Source organism: Hyla sarda, chromosome 6, assembly GCF_029499605.1.
Source record: "Hyla sarda isolate aHylSar1 chromosome 6, aHylSar1.hap1, whole genome shotgun sequence".
Classification (NCBI taxonomy): Eukaryota; Metazoa; Chordata; class Amphibia; order Anura; family Hylidae; genus Hyla; species Hyla sarda.
Window position 1 is genome coordinate 26311974 of NC_079194.1, and position 23109 is coordinate 26335082.

General features: G+C 42.5%; 1 protein-coding gene across 1 annotated transcript in view; it reads right to left on the bottom strand.

Annotated features, from left to right (window-relative positions):
- Positions 1–8455: 8455 nt before the first annotated feature.
- The window catches only part of DPH5 (diphthamide biosynthesis 5), a 41337-nt gene continuing 26683 nt past the window's right edge, over positions 8456–23109 (bottom strand). Inside the window, exons 5-7 of the mRNA XM_056523383.1 lie at positions 20102–20141; positions 16389–16492; positions 8456–9346 (exon numbers count right to left, since the gene is read on the bottom strand). Of these exons, the coding sequence (XP_056379358.1) occupies positions 9108–9346; positions 16389–16492; positions 20102–20141 (383 nt within the window). The 3' untranslated portion in view covers positions 8456–9107. The remainder of the gene's footprint in view (positions 9347–16388; positions 16493–20101; positions 20142–23109) is intronic.

Sequence of the window (23109 nt, forward strand, 5' to 3'; positions counted from 1 at the left end):
GGTATCTTTAAAGGGGTACTCCGGTGGAAAACTTTTTTTTTTTTTAAATCAACTGGTGCCAGAAAGTTAAACAGATTTGTAAAATTACTTTTATTAAAAAAAAATCTTTACCCTTCCAGTACTTTTTAGCAGCTGTATGCTACAGAGGAAATTCTTTTCTTTAAAAAGTGCTCTCTGCTGACACCTGATGCCCGTATCAGGAACTGTCCAGAGCAGGAGAAAATCCCCATAGCAAACCTATGCTGCTCTGGACAGTTCCTGACATAGACAGAGGTGTCAGCAGAGAGCACTGTGGACAAGACAAAAAAGAAATTCAAAAAGAAAAGAATTTCCTCTGTAGCATACAGCTGCTAAAAACTACTGGAAGGGTAAAGATTTTTTAATAGAAGTCATTTACAAATCTGTTGAACTTTCTGGCATCAGTTAAAAAAAAAAGCTTTTTACAGGAGTACCCCTTTAATGGTTCTCCTGAAAATGTCCTCGATACCTGCAGACCATAAATAAACCTCCTGTTCTGAGGCCTCTTTATCGTTTACTCCGAACTTGTGCAGGACCGGCTGAGCTTTTACATAATTTCAAAGCGCGACAGGTCCTGCATCACCCCAGCTGCACCATAAACAGATTAAGGATGCGTTCACACGCTCTTTGTTTTTGTGGGTTTTCCGCAGCGTATTTGAAAGGGGGCGGGCTCTTCTCGGCTGTCCATAGCAGATTGTCCGCGGTGGAATTTACGCTGCAGAATATCCGCTGCAGTCCCTACTGACTTCAATGGGGCTTGCGGCGGACAATTCCGCCGCGGACAATCTGCTATGGACAGCCGAGAAGAGCCCGCCCCTTTCAAATACGCTGCGGAAAACCCGCAAAAACAAAGAGCGTGTGAACGCACCCTGAAGGATGTAGAGAAGCTGAGTGGGATTTTTATTATTTTCTTTTGAAGGGGACTTATTGGGGGGGAACTACTTAACCCCTTAAGGACGCAGGACGTAAATGTACGTCCTGGTGCGGTGGTACTTAACGCACCAGGACGTACATTTGCGTCCTAAGCATAACCACGGGCATCGGAGCGATGCCCGTGTCATGCGCGGCTGATCCCGGCTGCTGATCGCAGCCAGGGACCCGCCGGCAATGGCCGACGCCCGCGATCTCGCGGGCGTCCGCCATTAACCCCTCAGGTGCCGGGATCAATACAGATCCCGGCATCTGCGGCAGTGCGCGATTTGAATGAATGATCGGATCGCCCGCAGCGCTGCTGCGGGGATCCGATCATTCAGAACGCCGCACGGAGGTTCCCTCACCTTCCAGCTCCCGGCGTCTCCTGCTCTGGTCTGTGATCGAGCAGACCAGAGCAGAAAATGACCGATAATACTGATCTGTTCTATGTCCTATACATAGAACAGATCAGTATTAGCAATCATGGTATTGCTATGAATAGTCCCCTATGGGGACTATTCAAGTGTAAAAAAAAATGTAAAAGTAAAAAAAAAGGGAAAAATCCCCTCCCCAATAAAAAAGTAGAACGTCCGTTTTTTCCTATTTTACCCCCAAAAAGCGTAAAAAATTTTTTATAGACATATTTGGTATCGCCGCGTGCGTAAATGTCCGAACTATTAAAATAAAATGTTAATGATCCCGTACGGTTAACGGCGTGAACGAAAAAAAAAAAAGTCCAAAATTCCTACTTTTTTAATACATTTTATTAAAAAAAAAATTATAAAAAATGTATTAAAAGTTTTTTATATGCAAATGTGGTATCAAGATCATGGCGCAAAAAATGAGCCCCCATACCGCCACTTATATGGAAAAATAAAAAAGTTATAGGTCATCAAAATAAAGGGATTATAAACGCACTAATTTGGTTAAAAAGTTTGTGATTTTTTTTAAGCGCAACAATAATATAAAAGTATGTAATAATGGGTATCATTTTAATCGTATTGACCCTCAGAATAGAGAACACATGTCATTTTTACCATAAATTGTACGGCATGAAAACAAAACCTTCCAAAATTAGCAAAATTGCGTTTTTCGTTTTAATTTCCCCACAAAAATAGTGTTTTTTGGTTGCGCCATACATTTTATGATATAATGAGTTATGTCATTACAAAGGACAACTGGTCGCGCAAAAAACAAGCCCTCATACTAGTCTGTGGATGAAAATATAAAAGAGTTATGATTTTTAGAAGGCGAGGAGGAAAAAATGAAAACGTAAAAATTTAATTGTCTGAGTCCTTAAGGCCAAAATGGGCTGAGTCCTTAAGGGGTTAAAGGGGTACTCCGGTGGAAATATTATTATTTATTTTTTTAATCAACTGGTGCCAAAAAGTTAAACAGATTTGTAAATTACTTCTATTTAAAAATCATAATCCTTCCTGTACTTATCAGCTGCTGCATGTTCCACAGGAAGTTGTGTAGTTCTTTCCAGTCTGATCACAGTGCTCTCTGCTGACACCTCTGCCCATGTCAGGGACTTAATAAGAGAAACAAAAACAGGGGAGGACAGCGCCTCGTATATAACCCAGGGTACCAATGTCCCCTGGGTTAGGCCCAAGGAAAGAATGGGAAAGAAAGGAAACTTCTCACATGTGGAACGTGAAGAGTGATGAAGAAAAATAACCTTTTTTTTTTTGCGGCGCTGTTCCTGATTCCAGAAGTATCAAACCGGATACTGAAGTATGGTTGAAGTGGTATACTGTATCTCACTATGTTTATTAAAGTGCATAAAACCAATGACGCGTTTCGGAGGGACAGTCCTGCTTCCTCAGATTGACATGCATAACATCACAAGAAAAGCTCCTTATATACACTAAAAATGGGTACCAGGTACAGTGGGCTGGGTTACAATTTAAAAACAGATTCACAGTAAGAATAATACAAATAATGTGCACAGACATCCATGACTATAGATACTTGTAGTAAGTAACAACCAACACAGAAAAAGTATTAAATAATTATTAAATAATGATAAAAAATACAGCAGGTGACGAGAGGAACAGCGCCCGTAGAAAAGGTTCTTTTTCTTCATCACTCTTCCCTTCAGGAACTGTCCAGAGTAGGATCAAATCCCCATAGAAAACCTCTCCTACTCTGGACAGTTCCTGATATGGACAGAGGTGTCAGCAGAGAGCACTGTGGTCAGACAGAATAGAAATTCAAAAAGAAAAGAACTTCTTCTGGAGCATACAGCAGCTGATAAGTACTGGAAAGATTAAGATTTTTAAAGAGAAGTAATTTATAACTTTCTGGCACCAGTTGATAAAAACAAGATAGTTTTCTACCGAAATTCTGTGGATTTGAGCTCTGGAAAACCCAACAGCTCAGAGTGTGTGGAAAAAAAATATAATGTAGAGAAACGTTAGTAGATACCGTGGAAAAATACAATTTAGGGGAAAAAACCCGCAAAGAAAACTCCACTCTAAATTAGGGCCAACATCTTTAAGTGTATGGTAGAGATATGTCTAGCAGTCAAAGTTCTCGCACCAAGAGGTACATTACCCAAAAGTAGCCTCTGGGAACCTTTTTATAGAGCAGCAGGGGGAGAACTTCTATGCCCTCTTGTGGCAAGACCCAGCATCTAATCAGATCATAACTGTAATAATATCGACATCTACCTGAGAGACATAAATGCATGCAGAATTTTGCAGCCATTGAATATTTTTACCCGGATGTAGTAGTATTATTTACTAAGAACTAAAACTGGCATTCCCCAATCCTTAATCTTCATATTTTATTTAAACATTGTGCAGATATACAATGTCTTGCCACATCGGGAGCGGATGTTAGTGTATTTAGACCAAGACACAATGTATGCCCAATGGCCAGTAAGGCCCAGCTACAGACTGAGTTTTTACAGCTGTTTCGTGATATCCAAAGTGCTTTGAGGTGCTGGATAGCACGAAACAGCTGTCGACACAGTCTGAACACGCTGGAGCCTGCGCCCGATACAGCAAGATGTAACCTCACGTTGTTTGAATACAATATGAAGATTAAATGGGCACGGTCAGATTCCAAAACTTTTTGTTTTACATGTTGGCAAAACATTAACCTTTCTAATATACTTCATAAGAAAGTTTAATTTCCTTTTTATAGAAAACATGGCTTATTTAAAAAAATAAAATAAAATTACATTAGATTAGGGAGGAGGGAATTACAGAGGAGCCTGTATTGTTTGGATGAAGAGACCCAGCACAGCAGACTCAGGGAGGAAGATAAGACATGCAGAGTGAGGACACGCCCCATCCAAAGCACAGAATGACAAACCAAGTGAGCAACAGATAGAAGGTATTTTTGAGAGAAATATAGGTACTAGACCAAAAAAATATATATGTCCACGATCAGGATTAGGTACTGTGTAACATATAACTTATTTTTTTTGGAATATGACAAGTATAGGGCACTCCAGTGGAATTTTTTTTTTTATAAACCAACTGGTGCCAGAAAGTTGAACAGATTTGCAAATTACTTCTATTTAAAAATCTTAATCCTTCCAGTACATATTAGCTGCTGTATACTACAGAGGAAGTTCTTAAATTTTTTTTTATTCATTTTGTATCTAACCATATTGCCCTCTGCTGACATCTCTCTCCAGAGCAGGAGCAAATCCCCATAGCAAACCTCTCCTGCTATGGATAGAGATGTCAGCAGAGAGCACTGTGGTCAGACTGGAATGAACTACACAACTTCCTCTGGAGCATACAGCAGCAGCTGATAAGTACTGGAAGCGTTAAGATTTTTAAACAGAAGTAATTTACAAAACTGTTTAACTTTCTGGCACCAGTTGATTAAAAAAAATATATATATAAAAAAATAAAAATTTCCACCGGAGTACCCCTGGTGAGTGCCACTTTTTGTTCTCTATTTCGCTGCATTTGACATTGGGCTTTAGGCTCTGTAAAGTAGAGCATTAACCTGTTAAAGGACCAAGGGCGTAAACTTACGCCCCTAGTCCCGCTCCCGTGATATAACGCGGGGTTACACGGTAACCCCGCATCATATCATGGCGGGCCTGGCATCATAGTGAAGCCAGGACCCGCCGCTAATAGCACGCGGCACTGATCGCGGTGCTGCGCCTATTAACCCTTTAGCCACGCGGCTAAAAGTGAAAGTAAAATGTGCTGGTTAGCTCAGGGAGCTGTTCGGGATCGCCGCGGTATAATAGCGGCATCCCGAACAGCTGTAGCACAGGAGGAAGGTCTCTTACCTTCTCCTGTGCTGTCCGGTCGCCGAATGAATGCTTCAAGCCTGAGATCCAGGCTTCAGCAATCAATCGCCGAAAACACTGATTGATCCATTCCTATGGAGATGGATCAATCAGTGTAAAAGATCAGTTAATGCAATGTTATAGCCCCCCCTGGGAGCTATAATATGGCATAAGAAAAGTGTAAAAAAAAATCATTAACCCTTTCAATTATCCCTTCCCCTAATAAAAGTTTGAATCACCCGGCATTTTCAAGAATAAAAAAAAACACAGTGTAAATAAAAATAAAACATATGTGGTATCGCCGCGTGCGGAAATGTCCGAATTATAAAAATATACTGCTTTTTAAACCGCATATTCAATGGCGTACCCGCAAAAAAATTCCAAAGTCCAAAATAGTGCATTTTTGGTCACTTTTTATATCATGAAAAGATTAATAAAAAGTGATCAAAAAGTCCGATCAATGCAAAAATGGTACCGACAAAAACTTCAGATCACGGCGCAAAAAATTAGCCCTCATAGCGCCCTGAACATGGAAAAATAAAAAAGTTATAGGGCTCAGAAAATGACAATTTTAAACGTATACATTTTCCTGCAGGACGTTATGATTTTTTTTCAGTAGTAATACAAAATCAAACCTATATAAGTAGGGGATCATTTTAACCGTATGGACCTACAGAATAAAGAGAAGGTGTCATTTGTAACGAAAAATGTACTACGTAGAAACGGAAGCCCCCAAAAGTTACAAAATGGCATTTTTTTTTTCCAATTTTGTCGCACAATGATTTTTTTTTTCCGTTTCGCCGTAGATTTTTGGGTACATTGACTGATGTCATTACAAAGTAGAATTGGTGGCGCAAAAAATACGCCATAATACAGATTTTTAGGTGCAGAATTGAAAGAGTTATGATTTTTTAAAGGTAAGGAGGAGAAAACCGAAAGTGAAAAAAACGAAAAACGCCTGGTCCTTAAGGGGTTAAAGGGGTACTCTGCTGCTCGGGGTTTGCAACAAACTGTTCCAAACGCTGCAGTCGGGAGCTCATGATGTCATAGCCCCAACCCCTCAATGCAAATCTATGGGAGGGGGCGTGACGACTGTCACGCCCCCTCCCATAGACTTGCATTGAGGGGGCGGGGCTATGACATCACAAGCTCCCGGCGCCGGCTCCAGCGTTTGGAACGGTTTGTTCCAAACGCTGAGCAGGGAGTACCCCTTTAAGTAAGCGTGTTTGTATAAGGAGAGGTTAGGAGTGCTGGCCATCTGTGTCTGGAGGTGAATTATTGTTATTTATTTAGATATTTCTTAACAATAAATAAAGAATATATATATATATATATATATATATATATATATATATATATATATATAAAAATAAAATGTAGCTGAATGTGTAGGAAAACCCCAAACAATAAATGTGAACAGGAATGATAAACAGGAAGCTCAGACAACATGAAAACCACTAGATGGGTCACGCTGAACATTAGAATATTAATAATAGAGATAAAAGGGAAGCGAATGTTGTGAGGTACAAACAAATCTAAACCAAAGATACCCCACTGCATTGTGACCTCCGTCCGCACAATGACTATGCACTTTATGACAGCTGTGTAAGCAGCAAAGCGTGACCGACAGAAAATGGACAGTGGTATCGATAGAACGGGATTTGTTGTTTTTACAGAGTCATTTATCCAGGATCGCTGTATGGACATTATACGCAGGACTCACAATCTGATCTCAGGCATGTGCACTAGGGACAATTTAAAGGGGGTATTCCAGGAATTTGTTTTATTTGACTATGCTACAGGGGCTGTAAAATCAGTGTAGTTTAAAGCGGTATTCCAGGAAAAAACATTTTTTTTTTTTAGATCAACTGGCTCCAGAAAGTTTAACAGATTTGTAAATTACTTCTATTAAAAAATCTTAATCCTTCCAATAATTATCAGCTGCTGAAGTTGAGTTGTTCTTTTCTGTCTAAGTGCTCTCTGATGACACGTGTCCCGGGAGCTGTCCAGCGTAGAAGCAAATTCCCATAGCAAACCTATTCTGCTCTGTGCAGTTCCTATGGGAATTTGCTTCTACTCTGGACAGCTCCCGAGACACGTGTCATCAGAGAGCACTTAGACAGAAAAGAACAACTCAACTTCAGCAGCTCATAAGTACTGAAAGGATTAAGATTTTTTTTTTAAATAGAAGTAATTTACAAATCTGTTTAACTTTCTGGAGCCAGTTGATTAATAAATTTTTTTTTTTCCTGGAATACCCCTTTAAATTAGTGTAGTTCATAATATAGTGTCTGTACCTCTCCACGGGGAATTTGCAACAGTTGGAGGCACCCTGGTTAGAAAGCACTTGTCTTTTGCATGGATTTCAGCTTGTTTGTGGTTTAATGGGTGGGGTGGCTGATGTGTGGGAGGGGGAAAAGTGGAATTATGGGATTTTTAGTAAAAGAGAAAACTCCAAAACAGGAAAACTGTAAATGTAGATATTATAGTTATTCAGAGATGATCCCAAGACTGCAAGTGCTGACCACTCAGACCTGGCTGCCCCAACTTAAAGTGTACCTGTCATATCACAGAAAAAAATGCTTCTATATATGTTACTCACTAGGTCATGTAGATCCTTTACATGTCTTTTTTTATGTCTAGCTTCTGTATTTGGCTCACAAATCCCTCTTTTCTGCTGCTCACTCATTCTGACATCCACTGCTCAAGAAGGGGCGCGTCTGAGGCAAGCACTGAGCCCGCCCTCACTTACCATGCATTCCCTTCCTCCCTGAGTCTACTGTGCTGTGCTGGTTCTCTTCATCCAATCACTGCAGGTTGCTCTGTAACCCCCTCCTCTCTGTTTTCATGCTGCAGTCTGATAGGACAGGAGTGAGCACAGAGGAGTGCTAGTCCCGCACTCACTCTCTGGACTTTGTCTCTGCCTGTGCTTTAGCTGGGACAAAGAGGATGCTGCAGCCGGACAGGATTAGGTTAGTTCTGGATGGTATGGGGACCCCTAGTGGTCTTTTTTTGTAAGCGACAATTTCTTTAAAATGAGAATTTTTCTTTTATGAAGTATATTAGAAAGGTTAATGTTTTGGTACGATGTACAACATATAAAAACACTTTGAATCGGACGGTGCCTATTGAGACAGGATTTTGAGCAAAAAATTGGTGTAAATTTTTAATAAATTACCCCCCCCCCCCATATCTATGAATGACCGGTGTGAATTATCTGCACTGATACAATAAAGAAGGAAATGATAAACACCAGACAGATACTATTTAAAACATCATTGCTTTATTGATTTCGAGCATAAGAACACACTTTCCTGGAAAATCCCTGTGTTTCCAAATAAATAATAATACCAGTGGGGTGGAGGGGCAGTGAAGCACGGACATGGTGGGTCGAGTTTATAGTAAAGTGCTTGGGCTTATACTACGGATGCACCAAAATCTTGTATTTTCCTAAAGCCAGCCGCTCGGAGGAATAACCATGCAGCATATAGAGCAGGGTTTCCCAACGAGTGAGCCTCCAGCTGTTGTAAAAGTACAACTCCCAGCATGGCCGGACAGCCATCAGCCTCCAGCTGTTGCAAAACTACAACTTTCAGCATGCCCGGTTAGCCATCTGCCTCCAGCTGTTGCAAAACTACAACTCCCAGCATGCCCGGACAGCCGATGGCTGTCCGGGCATGCTGGGAGTTGTAGTTTTGCAACAGCTGGAGGCACACTGGTTGGGAAGCACTGATATAGAGTGATTCGGTGTACCTTGCCCCTATTTTCTCAGTTTTTACATTTGGTATATATATATTGGTGCATCCCTAGTATACGACTATATCACTAGTGAGAGTGGCACAGTAACACAACGGGACACACAGCACTGGGTAGTTGCGTCTGCAGTGAGTGGTGCAGAAGGTTCACACGTCGTCTATGATGACAGATATGTCGAGCTGTCCTCCACGTTGATCTGATCGAAGCTCGAGGGCTCCACAGCAAACAGTCTGAGCATATCCAGTTCTAGGGGGTGCATACAGCCGCTTATCACCAGGGAATGAAGAGGACCCCCAAAGTCAACAGTGCTGAGCTGCTGCAGAGTGCCCGCTGCTATATGTTGGTCAGAAGCCCCGACCCGGGCCAGTCCCGCGCAGATTGTGTTCTCGGTCAGAGCTGGGGGATGAGGCAGGATTAGGGTTAGTTACTGTATTGGGTACATAACAAAACACATATCACAATTTGTTGAATTTAGAGGACGACAATGTGGTAGGTTCACGACCAGGGGCGAACACAGACAACACAGCAGAGGGCCCCTGTGCCTTCCCGCTCAAAAAAAACTGGGAAAAAAAAAAAAAAGTACTATGCCATAAAATTGCACTGCAACTCACATTAATCTGCATTAGGTAGGCAGCAGTTCCCCCACATTAGGTAGCACAGATTCCCCACATTAGGTAGCATATATTCCCCACATTAGGTAGCGTAGCACAGATTCCCCACATTAGGTAGCATAGCATAGTTTCCCCACATTAGGTAGCGTAGCATAATTCCCATTAGGTAGCGTAGCATAGATTCCCCACATTAAGTAGCGTAGCACAGATTCCCCACATTAGGTAGCATATATTCCCCACATTAGGTAGCGTAGCATAATTCCCATTAGGTAGCGTAGCATAGATTCCCCACATTAAGTAGCGTAGCACAGATTCCCCACATTAGGTAGCATAGCTTCCCCACATTAGGTAGCGTAGCTTAATTCACATTAGGTACCGTAGCATAGATTCCCCACATTAGGTAGCATATATATTCCCCACATTAGGTAGCATAGTTACCCCAGATTAGGTAGCGAAGCATATATTCTCCACATTAGGTAGCATAGCATAAATTCCCCACATTAGGTAGCTTAGCCCCCTCCCCTCCAACACACACACACTCACTCACTCTCACCCGGCCTGCGGGGACTAAACTGCTACGTACATCTGCCTGCGAGGACTTCCTGGCAGGGGTGCGTGCTATATGTAACGTCATTGCACGCGCCGCGCAGGTAGTCGTCGGCATGGCGCTTGCGATGATGTCACTCGCCGCACGCACCTCCACCAGGAAGTCCCCACAGGCAGATGTAGTTTAGTGATGGGGCAAGACTGGTTGCCCCGTCACATATGCACCGGGTCCCATGATAGGGCCCGCCCAGCGGCGGGCCCCCTCAAACACTGGTCCCCTGTGCAACTGAACCTGGTTCCAAAATGCTCTGAATTGTTATCACCTATACCAAGCGTCTCACTTATTGCCTCAAATCAGGGGCATCTATGTCCTTCAATTCTCACCCTCTGTCCCCTGATGACCCTGTTACTAAAATGGGAGGGAAAAACACGTCAGGATATGAAAAATTGTGTACATTTCCATTCATCATATGCTGTTGTGGCACCTAGTTTTGTTTTCTTTACACTTTTGTGTCTAAATAATGTGTTGCCCTTGCCATATATTATGTACTGGTTTAACTATTTGCTGTGCTCTCAGTACTGGCCATTTATACACTAGAACCAATGAAGCAGGCGAGCTGTATTCCTTGTCTATATAAATTGTATATATAAAGACTTCTGCTGGCTTATGCCGTCAGTCCCAGACGATTGGACTGGAAGCAGATAGCAAAACACGTCTGAGACCATTCAGTCGATTCTTCTCCTTTCTTTGCCTTCAAAAGATCTACAATGCTGAACAGCAAGAATGGCTTTCCTTAGAAACATCTTTGTAGAGTGAAGTGTGAAGAGACCCGACATCTATGGCTCGTCTGCAGGTAATAAACTCAATACGATTTCACTTCCCCCTTTTGCAAACCCTTGGGGACACCTGCAGATCCTGTGTATTCAAATAGCTGTATCTGTGAGGCGAAACAAGGCGGGACATAATAATGCAATGTACGAGTTGTTGCATAGAAAGCGTCTGACGGTGGTTCCTTAAAAGGGAATGTGTCACCAAATGTGATTTTTCTTAAATTTTTTTGAGAGGTTAAGTATTTTTTTCAATGTTTTTCAATATTTTTGGACATATTGAAAAGAAAATTACTTGTCACAAAAGACAAGAGGGAGCTAACATGAGAAATCAGGTGAAAGCAAGGAAATTGTCTGGCTGCTGCAAATTAGACCTCACCTGTCTACCTTCCTCCTCTGTCTATGAGCAAAAGGACAGGGGGGGTTTGTAGTTTTTTTTCAATTCCACTGTCACCATTTTGTTTGCGTCTTAAAGGGGAACGCCGGTGGAAAAAAAGAAAGGTTTTCAAATCAACTGGTGCAAGAAAGTTAAACAGATTTATAAATCACTTCTATTTAAAAATCTTAACCCTTCTAATACTTATTAGCTGCTGTAAACTACAGATATACTACAGAGGAAGTTGTGTAGTTCTTTCCAGTCTGACCACAGTGCTCTCTGCCGATACCTCTGTCCGTGTCAGGAATTGTCCAGAGCAGGAGAGGTTTGCTATGTGGATTTGCTCCTACTCTGGACAGTTCCTAAAACGGACAGAGGTGTCAGCAGAGAGCACTGTGCTCAGACAGAAAAGAAATTCACAAATTTCTCTGTTTTATACAGCAGCTAATAAGTACTTGAAGGATCAAGATTTTTTAATAGAAGTCATTTACAAATCTGTTTAACTTTCAGGCACCAGTTGATTTGAAAACATTTGTTTTCTACTTGTTTCCACCGGAGTTCCCCTCTAAGAGTGGTAAAGAACAGATTAGATGTCTCTTGATAGGTCACTGCTCCTCAGGAATTTCAAGAAAATGGTGCTGACTCCCCTTTTCATTCCACCTAATCTGTGCTATGTACATGTGCAGTAAGCAGTCAATGCTTTTATATAAGACACTCTCAGTCTTAAAGGGGTACACCGGTGGAATACTATTTTTTATGAACTGGTGCCAGAAAGTTAAACAGATTTGTAAATGACTTCTATTAAAAAAATCTTTATCCTTCCAGTACTTAGCAGCTGTATGCTACAGAGGAAATTCTTTGCTTTTTCTTTTTTTGTCTTGTCCACAGTGCTCTCTGCTGACACCTCTGTCCGTGTCAGGAACTGTCCAGAGCAGAATAGGTTTGCTATGGGGATTTTCTCCTGCTCTGGACAGTTCCTGTGACGGGGCATCAGGTGTCAGCAGAGAGCACTGTGGACAAGACAAAAAAGAAATTCAAAAAGGAAAAGAATTTCCTCTGTAGCATACGGCTGCTAAAAAGTACTGGAAGGATAAAGATTTAATAGAAGTGATTTACAAATCTGTTTAACTTCCTGGCACCAGTTGATTTAAAAAACAAAACATTTTCTCCACCGGAGTACCCCTTTAACTTTCTTATGCCCTGTGCCTGCCATAAAGCAACTGTGTATGTGTTGGGAAGTGACACACCACAAAGAGGCTACAATAATGGCAGCCCCCAGTAAACACTATTAATAATTAACATTAAAACAACATTGTCCTAAAACTAAATACATAAATGTAATACTTTATCTTGATAGAATAATTTTATTTATAAAAAAAAAAAAAAATGGTGACACATTCCCTTAAAGGGGGTACTCTGCTGCACCGCGTTCAGAACAAACTGTTCCAAACGCTGGAGCTGGGAGCTTGTGATGTCATAGCCCCGCCCCTTATGACATCACACCCTGCCCCCTCAATCGCCCCTTCCCATAGACTTGCATTGAGGGGGCGAGGTGTGAAGTCATAAGGGGCTGGGCTATGACATCACGAGCTCCCGGCGCTAGCTCCAGCGTTTGGAACAGTTTGTCCCAAACGATGAGCAGCGAAGTACCCCCTTTAAAGGGGTTATCCAGGGAAAAAACCCTATCAACTGGCTCCAGAAAGTTAAACAGATTTGTAAATTACTTCTATTAAAAAATCTTAATCCTTTCAATACTTATGAGCTGCTGAAGTTGAGTTGTTCTTTTCTGTCTAAGTGCTCTCTGATGACACGTGTCTCGGGAACGGTCCAGAGTAGAATCAAATCCCCATAGCAAATCTCTTCTACTCTGTGCAGTTCCCAAGACAAGCGGAGATGTCAGCAGAGAGCACTGTTGCCAGACAGAAAACAACAACTCAACTTCAGCAGCTGATAATTATTGAAAGGATTAAGATTTTTTAATAGAAGTAATTTACAAATCTGTTTAACTTTCTGGAGCCAGTTGATATATAAAAAAAAAGTTTTTTCCTGGAATACCCCTTTAAAACCCCTTAACGACGAAGTACGTATATATATGTCCTCCACCGATCGCGGTGATGCCCTGTATTAACCCTTCAGACGCGGCGATCAAAGCTGACCGCCGCGTCTGAAGTGAAAGTGACCCGGCTGCTCAGTCGGGCTGTTCGGGACCCCCGCGGTGAAATCGCGGCGTCCCGAACAGCTTACAGGACACCGGGAGGGACCTTACCTGCCTCCTCAGTGTCCGATCGACGAATGACTGCTCCGTGCCTGAGATCCAGGCAGGAGCAGTCAAGCGCCGATAACACTGATCACAGGCGCGTTAATACACGCCAGGGATCAGCATAGGAGATCAGTGTGTGCAGTGTTATAGGTCCCTATGGGATAATAATGATCAGTATAAGAGATCAGTGTTTGCAGTGTTATAGGTCCCTATGGGATAACAATGATCAGTATAAGAAATCAGTGTGTGCAGTGTTATAGGTCCCTATGGGATAACAATGATCAGTGTGTGCAGTGTTATAGGTCCCGATGGGATAACAATGATCAGTGTGTGCAGTGTTATAGGTCCCTATGGGACCTATAACACTGCAAAAAAAAAAAAAAAAAAAGTGTTAATAAAGGTCATTTAACCCCTTCCCTAATAAAAGTTTGAATCACCCCCCTTTTCCCATAAAAAAAATAAAACAGTGTACATAAAAATAAAAATAAACATATGTGGTATCGCCGCGTGCGTAAATGTCCGAACTATAAAAATATATCATTAATTAAACCGCACGGTCAATGGCGTACGCGCAAAAAAAATTCCAAAGTCCAAAAAAGCGTATTTTTGGTCACGTTTTATAGCATTAAAAAATGAATAAAAAGTGATCAAAAAGTCCGATCAAAACAAAAATGGTACCGATAAAAACTTCATATCACGGCGCAAAAAATTTGCCCTCATACCGCCCTGTACGTGGAAAAATAAAGTTAAAGGGGTCAGAAGATGACAGTTTTAAACGTATACATTTTCCTGCATGTAGTTATGATTTTTTCCAAAAGTGCGACAAAATCAAACCTATATAATTAGGGGATCATTTTAACCGTATGGACCTACAGAATAATAAGGTGTCATTTTTACCGAAATATGCACTGCGTAGAAACGGAAGCCCCCAAAAGTTACAAAATGGCGTTTTTTCTTCGATTTTGTCGCACAATGATTTTATTTTCCGTTTCGCCGTGAATTTTTGGGTAAAATAGAATTGGTGACGCAAAAAATAAGCCATCATATGGAATTTTTAGGTGGAAAATTGAAAGGGTTATGATTTTTAAAATGTAAGGAGGAAAAAACGAAAGTGCAAAAACTGAAAAAACCCTGAGTCCTTAAGGGGTTAAGTATTCCGAGGCCCCTCAAGAATTGAAAAGACATCCTACTATTCCCTGACAAGAGATAAGAGGAGACAGTCCCCAAACAGCGAGAGAAGAAAGAACTTGTGTGACTAATGTATGCGAGTGCGATAGAGGAGCTTGACACTTGTCACATAATACTGGAGGACATCCTTCCAAGCTGAGACGCTGAGGGCAGACATGTCAGTTCCTCTGGGAGATAGAGAGGTGTTTGGCCGTATCTGCAGCTTCGTCTGGGGTTGGAGGAAGCCCATCCTGTGGGGTCTTGTCCGTCTTGAGGACCTGGGTGTGTCGCAGATTTCACTGCAGGATGTGGCATTTGCACGCCAAAAGGATGTGAATGGAACGTTAAATAGCGCAGCAAACGTGATGGGGGTCAGGGATGTGTAACCTCTTCCTTGCTGGGTGGAGCCAAGACAAGGCAGTGAAATCCTAAATTAATCTATTCTCGTACAGATGGGTGTGTGCCGTATGTCGTTTTCTGGATTAACTCCTGTATTAAAAGTTAATTCACATACTATTACAGATATACATTTCCTGAACTATCACGACGTGTATTTGCTACAATGTTTCCCAACCAGGGTGCCAGGCTGGGAATTGTAGTTTTGAAACAGCTGGAGGCACCTTGGTTGGGAAACATTGTAGTAAATACACATCGAAATAGCTCAAGAAATACATGTTTCCCAACCAGGGTTCCTCCAGCTGTTGCAAAACTACTACTCAAAGCATGCTGGGAGTTGTAGTTTTGCAACAGCTGGCGATACCCTGTTTGGGAAACACTGATTAAAAGGAGTACTCCGGAGGGGAAAAAAATTGTCAAATGGTGCCAGAAAGTTATACAGATTTGTAAATGACTTCTATTTTAAAACCTTAATCCTTCCAGTACTTGGCTGCTGTATGCTCCAGAGGAAGTTGTGTAGTTCTTTCCAGTCTGACCACAGTGCTCTCGGCTGCCACCTCTGTCCTTGTCAGGAACTGTTCAAATCCCCCATTGCAAACCTCTCCCCATAGCTGACTATCCGTAGCAATGCTATGCATTGGTGTAGCACTGATCAGTGTTCTCTGCGACCCATTTGCATAGTCTGCCAGAAGACAGACCATACAGATCGATCCCGCCAGAGACTTCCAGCTCCCATATATTTACTAACCGGACCCCCATAATCAGGCTGCAGGTGGTCCGATGAGTCCCCCCCCTAAAGCCCCGCAGATACTTTTGAAGCCATGATCTGAAAGGTCTATCAGCCTGATCACTGATGTCCGCCATTGTCCATCAGGTCTCGGTGGCTGATAGCAGCAGTAGTCTGGTTCCGATGACCGTGACAGGAGACGCGGTTATGAGGAAACCCCCATGACGTACATGTACGTCATGGGGGTGTTAAGTAACAGGACGCAGAGATGTACATGTACGTCCCGTATCCTCTAGGGCAGTGCTTCCCAACCAGGGTGCCTCCAGCTGTTGCAAAACTACCACTCCCAGCATGCCCGGACAGCCTTTGGCTGTCCGGGCATGCTGGGAGTGGTAGTTTTGCAGCAGCTGGAGGCACCCTGGTTGGGAAGCACTGCCCTAGAGGATAAACTTACTGAGATAAACGCAGTGTGACCCAGTCTTACAGATAATACCGCCACAGCATGTCCTTCATTATGTCCTACTCACCCAGCTCCTCTCCCAGCTCCCTCCTGTTCTGTACGATCTGCAGGAGCTGCTCCGCCGCTTGATTAACAGTCATGTAACGTGGAGGCTCGAAGACCTTCTTCCCTCTGTAAGTAAAGAACAACCTTTTTTTGGGGGGCAAAGTTTTCGTATGGAATGTCGCTCACACTTCAGGTATTAAAATAAACACATACATATAGTATGTACATAGTATCTTAAAAGGGGTAATCCCCTGGAAAAAATGATCATATATATATTAATTATATATATATATATATATATATATATTTATATATATTAATTATATATATATATATATATATATATATATATATATATATATATATATATATATATATATATATTTATTTATTTAATTTTTTTTAATCAACTGGTGCCAGAAAGTTAAAACAGATTTGTAAATTACTTCTATTTAAAAATCTTAATTCTTCCAGTACTTGGAAGCTTCTATTTGCTTCACAGGAAGTTCTTTTCTTTTTAAATTTCCTTTCTGTCTGACCACAGTGCTCTCTGCTGACACCTCTGTCCATTTTAGGAACTGTCTGGAGCAGCATATGTTTGCTATGGGGATTTGCTCCTACTCTGGACAGTTCCTAAAATGGACAGAGGTGTCAGCAGAGAGCACTGTGCTCAGACAGAAAAGAAATTTAAAAAGAAAAGAACTTCCTGTGGAATAAATAGAAGCTGATAAAGTACTAGAAGGATTAAGATTTTTAAATAGAAGTCATTTACAAATCTGTTTAACTTTCTGGCACCAGTTGATTTAAAAAAAAACAAAAACAAAAAAATAATAATTTTCCACCAGAGTTCCTCCCCTTTAAAGGAGTTCTCCAGTACAGGAAAACTTATCCCCTATCCTAGGGATAAGGGATAAGTTTCAGATCGCGCCCACTGGGACCCCCCACGATCTCCCGTACGGGGCCCCGGCTCTCCGTCCAGATAGCGTGTGTTGACCACCGCCACAAAGCGGCGGCCGGCATGCTCCCTCAATACAACGCTATGGCAGAGCCGGAGGCAGCGCTTGGGATCTCCTATAGAGTCGTATTGAGGGGGCATGTAAGCCGCCGATTCATGCGGTGGTCAACACACGCTATCTGGCCGGTGAGCCGGGGCCCCGTACGGGAGACCGCGGGGAGTCCCAGCGGGCGCGATCTGAAACTTATCCCCTATCCTTAGGATAGGGGATAAGTTTTCCTGTACTGGAGAACTCCTTTAAAGGGGTACTCTGCCCCTAGACATCTTATCCCCTATCCAAAGGGGTTAAAATGTCTGATCGTGGGGGTCCCGACTCTGGGACCCCCGTGACCTCTGTGCAGCACCCGGCGTTCATTTAGAACAATGGGTGCAGGCGGTGGGGGTTGTGAAGTCACATCCACGCCCCTTCGTGACATCACGCCACGCCCCCTCAATGCAAGTCTATGAGAGGGGGCATGGCAACCGTTAAGGGGCATGGCGTGATGTCAAGGCCCCCCGACGCCCGCACCCAGCGTTTGGAACAAAATGTACTCCTGTAATGGTGCATCTCGCTGCACTAGTATAATAGTATAGTCCAGTGTTTCCCAACCAGGGCACCTCCAGCTGTTGCAAAACTACAACTCCTAGCATGCCCGGACAGCCAACGGCTGTCTGGGCATGCTGGGAGTTGTAGTTTTGCAACAGCTGGAGGCACCCTGGCTTGAAAACACTGGTCTAGTCAATAGTTATTGTGGAGGGGATTCTGCTAACACCGGGAACAATATAAAAAAAACATATAAACAATTAACGAAAAGTCAAAATACTTAATAAATAATTGAAAAAGTCCCCGTATTTTCCATTCTCCAAAAAACAGTGTTCCTATAAAACTAAGAACTTCTCCAAAATCTCTCTCGAATAATTGTTAAAACCCCAGCTACGAGCCAGCGATCCTACAAAACTATAAAATACCGTATTGTATCAAACCGCCACGCGTGCGGAAAATGGTCACATGGTTCAATATACACAGTAGGCAGTGTAAAGGAGTCCTCCACTTTGTGATCTGCTAGTTGTCGAGGGGATTATCCAAAGTGCCCTGCTGTTTGGACCCTCAACTGGAGTGATCAGAAACCTGACAGCAAGTGTTCAGTTTCCCTGCAGCGCCATCACAGGAGAGATTGAGTATTACACTGTGTCCCATTCAAGTCAATGGGATGTCTGGAGAGCGGGACAGGACAGGTCCTCCAGAGCAAGAGACGCTCTTAGTAACCTCTTTCTATGGTGGCCAAAAGATGACGATCCGGAATAATCCGATTTCCCGCCCCCCCCCCCCCCTCACCACATTTACACTGAAATCCCTAATACGGTATATAAGAATGTGTTTACTAAAACCGGGAATGATGGGAGTTGTAGTTTTGCAACACAGGATGGGGAACACTATACTATATAGTCATATGTAGCGTCCAGCTATCGTGGTATACTGGGAGTTGTAGTTTTTTGTGTAGGTTTTGGAAACTAAATTTTTATGAATTTTTGAGCAACCGTCTATTTTATGCAAAAATTTGCCACCTTTTAGGGATCGACCGATATCGATTTTTTAGGGCCGATACCGATAATCTGTCAATCTTGCACTAATATTTCCCCCTCCTATAATGGGAGTTGTAGTTTTGCAGCAGCAGGAGGGCACTGGTATACATAGTTGTGAACATTACACATTGGCTGTAAGGGTATGCTGGGAGTTGTAGTTTTGCAGCAGCAGGAGAGCACAGGCTGGGAAGCACTGGTCTACATAGTCGTGAACATAAAACTTGGCTGTCTGGGTATGCTGGGAGTTGTAGTTTTGCAACAAATGGAGGACCACATGTTTGGGAACACTGGTCTACATCGACCTGAACACTGCCCTCGGCTGCCAGCATGCTAGGAGTAGTAGTTTTGCAAAAGATGGAGAGCTACAGGTTGGGAAACACCGGCCTTAACAGCCATGAACATCGCCCCAGGCTGTCACGGTATGCTGGGAGTTGTAGTTTTGCAGCAGCAGTAAAGCGCAGGTTGGGGTGAACTAGTCTACAGTCATGAACATCGTCCTCGGTTGTCAGGGTATGCTGGGAGTTGTAGTTTTGCAGCAGCAGTAAAGCGCAGGTTGGGGTGAACTAGTCTACAGTCATGAACATCGTCCTCGGTTGTCAGGGTATGCTGGGAGTTGTAGTTTTGCATCAGCAGTAAAGCGCAGGTTGGGGTGAACTAGTCTACAGTCATGAACATCGTCCTCGGTTGTCAGGGTATGCTGGGAGTTGTAGTTTTGCAGCAGCAGAAGAGCCACAAGTTTGGGAACACTGGACTGAATAGACATAAAAACTGACCCCGGCTGTAAGGGTTATGTTGGGAGTTGTAGTTGTGCAACAGATGGAGAGCCACAGGTTGGGGGAATAATGGTCTGCACTGTCATGAATATAAGGAAAAATTCAAAACCTGTCCAGCGGAAAAGTTGCCCAGTTGCCCATAGCAACCAATCAGATCCCTTCTTTCATTTTTAACAAGGCCTCTGCAAAATGAAAGAAGCGATCTGATTGGTTGCTATGGGCAACTCAGCAACTTTTCCTCTGGACAGGTTTTGATAAATCTCCCCCATATTGTCCAGCAGAGGTCAGTAGAAACCTAGGCAGGATTTAAAGGCACAGCACTGCTTTGGCGGGTTACCGTCACTATACAAGAGTCACACCTGCAGAATAGATAGGTTTACTTACTTCATGAGGTTCTCTATGGACTGCTCCTTCACCTTTATGTCTGCGCCAAAACACAAAACCGGTTAACAAACGTTGTGTATAGGAAGCACGCAAACTATACGGAACGCAAGTAGACGCCAAATTGGTTCCCACTCCCATAAATCTGTCCCATAATAAAATTTAGACCAGGGTTTCCTAACCAGGGTGCCTCCAGCTGTTGCAAAACTACAACTCCTAGCATGCCCGGACAGCCAAAGGCTGTCCGGGCATGCTGGGAGTTGTAGTTTTGCAACAGCTGGAGGCACCCTGGTTAGGAAACATTGGTATAGTAAAATGTTCCAATCCCGGTCATGAACCAAAAAGATAAAAAGAAACCCAGTAAGACCTCAAGTGAACTGTGAAAGTTGTTGGCATGTGGAATCTCTCTAAACTCTCACTTCTCGCTTCATTCTCCTAGTGACTGGAATAGATGTTTTTCTGTATAGATTCCCTTTGTAAGTCACAAAGAGCATGGACGTAGCTTTATTGATCATTTAGGGGGAGATTTATCAAAACCTGTGCAGAGGAAAACTTGCCCAGTTGCCCATAGCAACCAATCAGCTTGCTGCTTTCATTTTCATGAAGGCCTGTGAAAAATGAAAGAAGCGATTTGATTGGTTGCTATGGGCAACTGGTTCACTTTTCCTCTGCACAGGTTTTGATAAATCTCCCCCTTAGTCCGTACAAGTGATACAATAAATTACAATCAAACAAAGCATGGCAGCACAATACATAGCACAAGTCCAGTAAGAAACATCGCACCACATGCTACACTAACATTCTGCTCCATCCTGAAAAGAGAAAGGCGTTTTGTTCCTTGCAAAAAGACCAACATTTTCCATGTGAGATAGAGAGAATTTAGTAATTTGCCATTACCATTAGATGTTCTTTTCCTAAAGGGGTACTCCACTGGAATTTTTTTTATTTTATTATTATTATTAGTTTTATTATTATTATTAGTTGTTATTTTTATTTTCATTATTATTTTTATTATTTTCATTATTATTTTTATTATTTTCATTATTATTTTTATTATTTTCATTAATTATTCTTATTATTCAACTGGTGCCAGAAAGTTAAACAGATTTGTAAACTACTTCTATTTAAAAAGCTTAATCCTTCCAGTACTTATCAACTGCTGTATGCTCCACAGGAAGTTCTTTTCTTTCTGAATTTCCTGTCTGTCTGACCACAGTGCTCTCTGCTGACACCTCTGTCCATTTTAGGAACTGTCCAGAGGAGGAGCAAACCCCATAGCAAACCTCTCCTACTCTGGACAGTTTCTGACATGGACAGAGGTGTCAGCAGAGAGCACTGTGGTCAGACAGAAAATAAATTCAAAAAGAAAAGAACTTCCAATGAAGTGTACAGCAGCTGATAAGTACTGGAAGGATTAAGATGTTTTTAAGAGAAGTAATTTACAAATCTGTTTAACTTTCTGGCACCAGTTTATTTAAAAAAAAAAAAAAAAGTGTTTTACAGGGGAGTACCCCTTTAACTCCCTGGTATATAAGTTTATTGAACCCACAAATAGAAAGGATTTTATTGGTGCATATAATTTACCATTACCACACAACAGTTCTAGTCCTCACTAGTCGGGCTATATAGAGCGCAATGGTTTATGGGAAAAAGAGTATGCAAATGAGTTCCCATTCAGAAAGAAAATAACTCTTTAGTGCCACCTATAGGCAGCTTCCCTGTAATGCTCTGTTTACAAGGCAAAATTTTGGCTATTGCGCTCAAATTCCAAACTCAGAAAAGCAGACTGCAGATTTTTCGCAGTTTTTTCAGAATTTTAGCGGAATTTCTGTGCTCTTAAAACAGATTCAACTGGATCACAGTCCTATTAAAAGGGGTACTCCACCGAAAAGATGTCTGATTGTGGGGGGTCCCGCTGCTGTGGACCCCCGCGATCTCCGGAACACAGAGGCTTGGGGCTTCCGTATTTGTGACTTCACACCACGCCCCCTCCATTCATATCTATGGGAGGGGGCGGGACGGCTAGAACGTAGCCGTAAACATGAATGGAGGGGGCTTGGCGGCTGTAGTCATCCCAGTCATCCGGTATGGAGCGGAGCACAGATGACTGGGGTGCCACTCAGAGATCGCGAGCGTTCCCCATCGGCGGGACCTCCCCGATCAGACATCTTATCCCCTATCCTTTGGATGGGGGATAAGATTTTTTTTTTTTTGGCGCAGTACCCCCTTAACTTCAATACGGCTCTGAACGTAATTCCCCTAAATTTTAAGACATGTCTAATGTCTGTGTGAATGGGACAGTGGAATCCCCATTGAAGATAATGGGGGGAGATTTATCAAAACCTGTGCAGAGGAAAACTTGCCCAGTTGCCCATAGCAACCAATCAGATCGCTTCTTTCATTTTCATGAAGGCCTGTGAAAAATGACAGAAGCAATCTGATTGGTTGCTATGGGCAACTGGACAACTTTTACTCTGCACAGGTTTTGATAAATCTCCCCCAATGTCCACTAAAATTTGCTGAATTTTTCCAGCGCAATTCCGCTTGGAACGTCCATTGTGTGAACATAGCCTAAGTCTGGGAAGATTAGCCAAAGCAGAGTCCTACAAAATGGACGATTCACCGATCTGCTATGTTGTGTTTTTTTTTTTTTATTCAAAATAACTTTATTAGCAATTAACAATCAAAAGTCATTACACATACATATGATGTACTGCCACACAGGAAGCAGAACACAATAAACTCATAAAATTACCTCACATATTAAGACAGTAAGATATACAGTAGAGATGAGCGAACTTACAGTAAATTCGATTAGTCACAAACTTCTCGGCTCGGCAGTTGATTACTTATCCTGCATAAATGAGTTCAGCTTTCCGGTGCTCCGGTGGGCTGGAAAAGGTGGATACAGTCCTAGGAAAGAGTCTCCTAGGACTGTATCCACCTTTTCCAGCCCACCGAAGCACCTGAAAGCTGAACTAATTTATGCAGGTAAAGTCATCAACTGCCGA